Genomic DNA, 4748 nt, shown 5'->3' on the forward strand with positions numbered 1-4748 from the left:
GTACTGAAGCTGAAACTCAACTTGCTGGCCTCTCTTTTTCCCCTTTCTCATTTCATTTGTTTTCCTCTGTACAAAAAAAGAACTCTGGAGCTAGCTTATTTGTATGGTACTAGCAGATCCAGGCAGACGAAGTTTTCTTCGTCCGATCACCGGAGAACGAGCTACCACGGGCATCATCTGGCTTGAGGAGGGAAAAGAATGGAAGTGAACCAACCAAAAAAAAAGGACCTCTAGATAAGACCAGGAGCTAAGGAATTATTGCTGGGAAGATCTAGACTGGCCGCCGAGCTGCTGCGTGTTCTTCTCTTCACTTGCCGCCTCTGTTTCTTCCTTCTCTTCTCCCGAGTTGAGCATACCGTGAGCTGATCCGTCGATGCTCACTACTCGATCTTGGCCATGCTCATCATGCGCTTGGCGGCGTGGACGCCGTCGGCGGGCGACGAGCGGGGGTCGAAGCCGGACATGTAGTTCCGGACCTCGATCCGGATCATCTCCTGCATCATCGACAGGAACTCGCCGTTGAAGGCCCCAGTCTGCCGCGGCGGAGCCTGCAGCTGGAACGGCATGGGCGGCGGCGGCATCTGATGAAACGCTGAGACGGCGGGCTGTACAGGATGAGGAGGTGCCATGGGCGGAGGCATCTGTTGAGACGACGACGCTGCGGCTGGCTGTACAGGATGATGAGGTGCCATGGGTGGCGCAACCGGGGCTGCCTCGGGCGTGTCCAAGCCGGGCAGGGACAGGGAGAGCGACAGGGTCGTCGCCGGAGGCGGCGGTGGCGGAGACGCCGGTTCCTGCATGGGAGGAGGCGCCGCAGCCGTCGGGAGCATGACAACCCCGCCAGTCCGCGCGACCGGGCGGTACACGTGCGCCGTCGCCTGCGCAGCAGCCGACGGCATGACCGAGGGCAAGCTCTGGTGGCTGGAGTCGCTGAGGTCGGACCCCGACGGGCTGCCGGGGCTGAAGCAGAATCCCCCCGCCGCCGGGTGGCCACCGTCGCTGCTGGTCCGCTTCAGCGGCCGGCCGTCATCGCCGTCGGCCGCGTCACGAGCAGGGGACCCATGTTCTGAGGCAGAAGAGTGCTTGCGCTTGAGGGTGGAGTTCCAGTGGTTCTTGATGGCGTTGTCGGTGCGCCCCGAGAGCAGGCGGGCGATGGTGGCCCACTTGTTGCCGAAGCGGGCGTGCGCGCGGAGGATGGCGTCGTCCTCGTCGGGGGTGAAGGGGCGGTGCTCCACCTGCGGGGAGAGCTGGTTGCACCACCGGAGGCGGCACGACTTGCCGGACCGGCCCGGGATGGACTTGCTGATCAGGGACCAGTTGCGCGCCCCGTGCCGCCCGACGAGCCGCTGCAGCGCGTCGTCCTCCTCGGGGCTCCAGGGGCCCTTGATCCGGTCTACGTCCCGGGCGCCGCCGCCTCTACATGCCGCCATGGCTCCCGATCGATGCAGATCGGTCTAGCTATGTAGGAGTATGCAGTAACTGCTGGAGGAAGAAATGGATCAAATCTGGCGATATTGTGAGGACGTTTCGAGAACGAATCCGAGGAAGGAGACAGAGGAGTGGAGGGGAGCGGAGGGGGCAGGGGCGGCATATATAGCTGACGCTGAGCACCGGAGGAGGAAGACGACCGGAGGTAGCCGGTTGTAAGTTGTAACGGGTTCCAGCCAGGCAACTGAAAGGGGATCGTGGCGTGGGAACAGCTGGCCACGGGACACGCGTCTTGACGGGGATAATAAACGGCCACACTCACTCTCCAACCGAAATTACCCTGTTTATCACCTCTTCTACGTGTGGTAGCATGGTCGATCGATGGGGATGGCGAGCCAAATATCTTCTCTACCTGTTGACTGTGGAAGAGATCAATTTCTTTTTCTTTGCAGTATACATAATTTTCAAGGCTTTGGTTTTCATTTAGCAAATAATCCTTCTGTCCATAATTAGCTTGAATCGTGGGTTTAGTTAGTTAAACTTTGATTAAGCATACAGTGAAAACATAAACATTTATACACTAGAAAACCCAATACCTTTAAGATCATTATAAAGTAGATTTGCATATCAAGATATTATAGATGTAGATTTTTTTTTGTTGAAAAACACAGTACAACTGTAGAAGCTCAGATACACCCGTATACATTCGCCCCTACAAACGCACACACGCACACCTACCCCCTATGAGCATATCTGAAAGACTCAGCTGGCGGGTTGAATTTTAAAATTAACTAAGTCACCACAGACGTCATGATGTCGACAAGAACGTCGCTTCCCACTAAATGAATATTCCATCTTTATAAGACACAATTTTTTTTTACTAACTTGTATAATCAAATTATTTTGTAGAACTTAGCCTAGGGGCATGAGTGCATTCTTTTGTAGTCTGGGCTAGCTACGGTTTTGTGTGTTGGGCTAGAAAGGAAAAGGCCCAGTCATCTAAGAAACACATCGAGCGATGGGGCAAATGGGGAAAACGGTTGTAGATGTGCCTCGCCCTCAGACTGCTCATAGTGGGAGTAACATAACTAGTAACATCACACATCTCAAAGCATTTTGATGACATGGCATACTATTAAATGAAGAAAGAGAGTGGGGTGGTAACTAGCTATGTTACCATAACATCACACATCTCAAGGAAAGATGAGTCTACAACATAATAAATGATACAATGCATGACACCACATATAAGTTACTACCCACTATGAAGGTAGTAACCTAGACTAGTAACATATGCCATGTTACTAGTCTAAGTTACTCCCCACTATGACCAACCTCATGGCTCACATATCACAACCTTGCTCCCGACATTCACCTAATGCCTAGGCTACACTTAAGCTCCCTAGGCGTGGCCTAGGCGGGGACGTATATTTACCATAGAGTGTGTATATCGATTACTCTTTGTGAATAAATATTAATTTATGGCATGTAAATGAGTAAACTACCAACAAATACCATTGGAATATGACCTTCCTAGACTTCCGTTTATTACCCTAGGTGAAGCATTTGTCCATCGCCTAGTGCCTAAGCATGCTAACGCGCTGCCTAAGCGTCGCCTTGTCCAATAAAGGTTGTCACAATCAGCTGATCCAGGCCATTGCCTAGTCACTAGGTTGGCATCAGATTGGATTTTCCCCCTGAAACATAGCAATAAAGCTTTTCTGTTTAAGAGGGACATTAGAAGCCCACATATCCGTCATCCTAGCATCTCTGGCTCTAGCATTTGAAATGAATCTGTATAAAAAAATTGTCCAAAATTTCTTGTTCTTTTCTAGATCCCATTGAACCATATCCTCATCATTAGATAACCTAAACCCATTAGCAAGCTCAATTAGACCCTGCCATTCATCAAAGGTCCTATGGAAATTTAGGAACCCCCCCCCCCCTACGCAAGACTGAGGCAACAGTGTTATCTTTGTCCTCACAACACAAAGAGTTGGAGGGAAAGATGGTTTTCAATGGGAAAAAATAAGTTTTGAGACCATTCCCCACTTTATAACTAGAACCTAGTTTAAACAAATGTTTTATTTTGTGCAAGCTCCTCCAGAAATGGGAGCCAACACCTCCCTGAGATTGGTAGAAACCCCCCACACCACCAAGATAATTGTTCCTCAAAATATGGCAGCACAAATCTTGAGCTCCACTCTAAAACTTGTAAATCCATTTGCTAAAGAGACAAATGTTTCTGATTTTAATGTCAGCAAACCCCATACCCCCAAAAAAATTGGCCTATAGAGGTTTTTCCACCAAACCATATGATATTTTTCTTTCCACCAACTCCTTCCTAGAAAAAGGTAGCTCTTGACATATACATCTTATGAATCTTTCCATCCGAAAAAATAGAAACCCATTGCATATTCAGGGATACTCTAAGGCAAGCATGAACCAATGTTGATCTAACCCCAAAAAAGGCTAGAGAGTTGAAGCCATTGCATAATCTCTTACCAATTCTCTTATGCACAACAAGATCTTTGGCTAAGATTTTATCATAGCCAACAAAAAAACCTAGGTATTTCATGGGGAAGGAGCCTACCAAGCAGTTGAATAGGTTAGCTATCATGTTATGTTCATCAGAGCTAATCCACACCCCTATCACCTCACTCTTTTGATAATTAATTTTAGACCTGGCATTTGTTCATAACATTAGGGAATATATTTCATAGCAATGAAGCTCATTTGATGATTTTCCATTAAGAGCATTGTGTCATCTACTTATTGCAAATGTGACACACCTCACTCCACCAGGTGAGGAACCAGGCCCTTAACATGCCTAGCAGCTTTAGCGGCATTAAGCATTTCTCCCAATGCATCACCCACAAAATCAAACAGCAAGGCAGACAACTGATCTCCCTGTCTCGTGGCCTTAAAAGTTCTGAAGAAATCCACATTCTACACATTGATGTTTTTTTTCCGAAATGGGAAAGCCCCATTGATGTTTTTTTCTACACATTGATGTTTATGCAGACCTTACCAGTTTGCACAACTCGCCTAATCCAAGAAATCCAGGTTTCACTCAAACCTTTTTTCCTTAGAATTTCTTCCAAGAAACCCCATTGAATCTTATCATAGGCTTTTTCAAAATCAAGCGTAATAACAACTCTAGGATTTTTTTGAAACTTTAATTCATGCAAAACCTCATGCCAGACCACCACACCATCAAGTATTTATCCATCACGGACGGTCTCTGAGTCAACATTTTTGTGATGATTTTGAAGATTTTATTAATATGCGTGCATATACACATTAGCCTTGGCTCCCAT

General features: G+C 47.9%; 1 protein-coding gene across 1 annotated transcript; it reads right to left on the reverse strand.

The window, feature by feature from the left end:
• Window positions 1–362: 362 nt before the first annotated feature.
• Window positions 363–1594, reverse strand: LOC124654026 (transcription factor MYB44-like). The gene has a single exon (XM_047193065.1). It carries the CDS (start codon window positions 1428–1430, stop codon window positions 381–383), a length of 1050 nt encoding a protein of 349 aa, XP_047049021.1. The 5' UTR covers window positions 1431–1594; the 3' UTR covers window positions 363–380.
• Window positions 1595–4748: the final 3154 nt, after the last annotated feature.

This window comes from Lolium rigidum, chromosome 5 (genome assembly GCF_022539505.1).
Source record: "Lolium rigidum isolate FL_2022 chromosome 5, APGP_CSIRO_Lrig_0.1, whole genome shotgun sequence".
NCBI classification, from domain to species: Eukaryota; Viridiplantae; Streptophyta; class Magnoliopsida; order Poales; family Poaceae; genus Lolium; species Lolium rigidum.

Bases quoted from the DNA above. Each gene is read 5' to 3' on its own strand.
- LOC124654026 (XM_047193065.1), bottom strand. From the start codon at position 1,430: ATGGCGGCATGTAGAGGCGGCGGCGCCCGGGACGTAGACCGGATCAAG.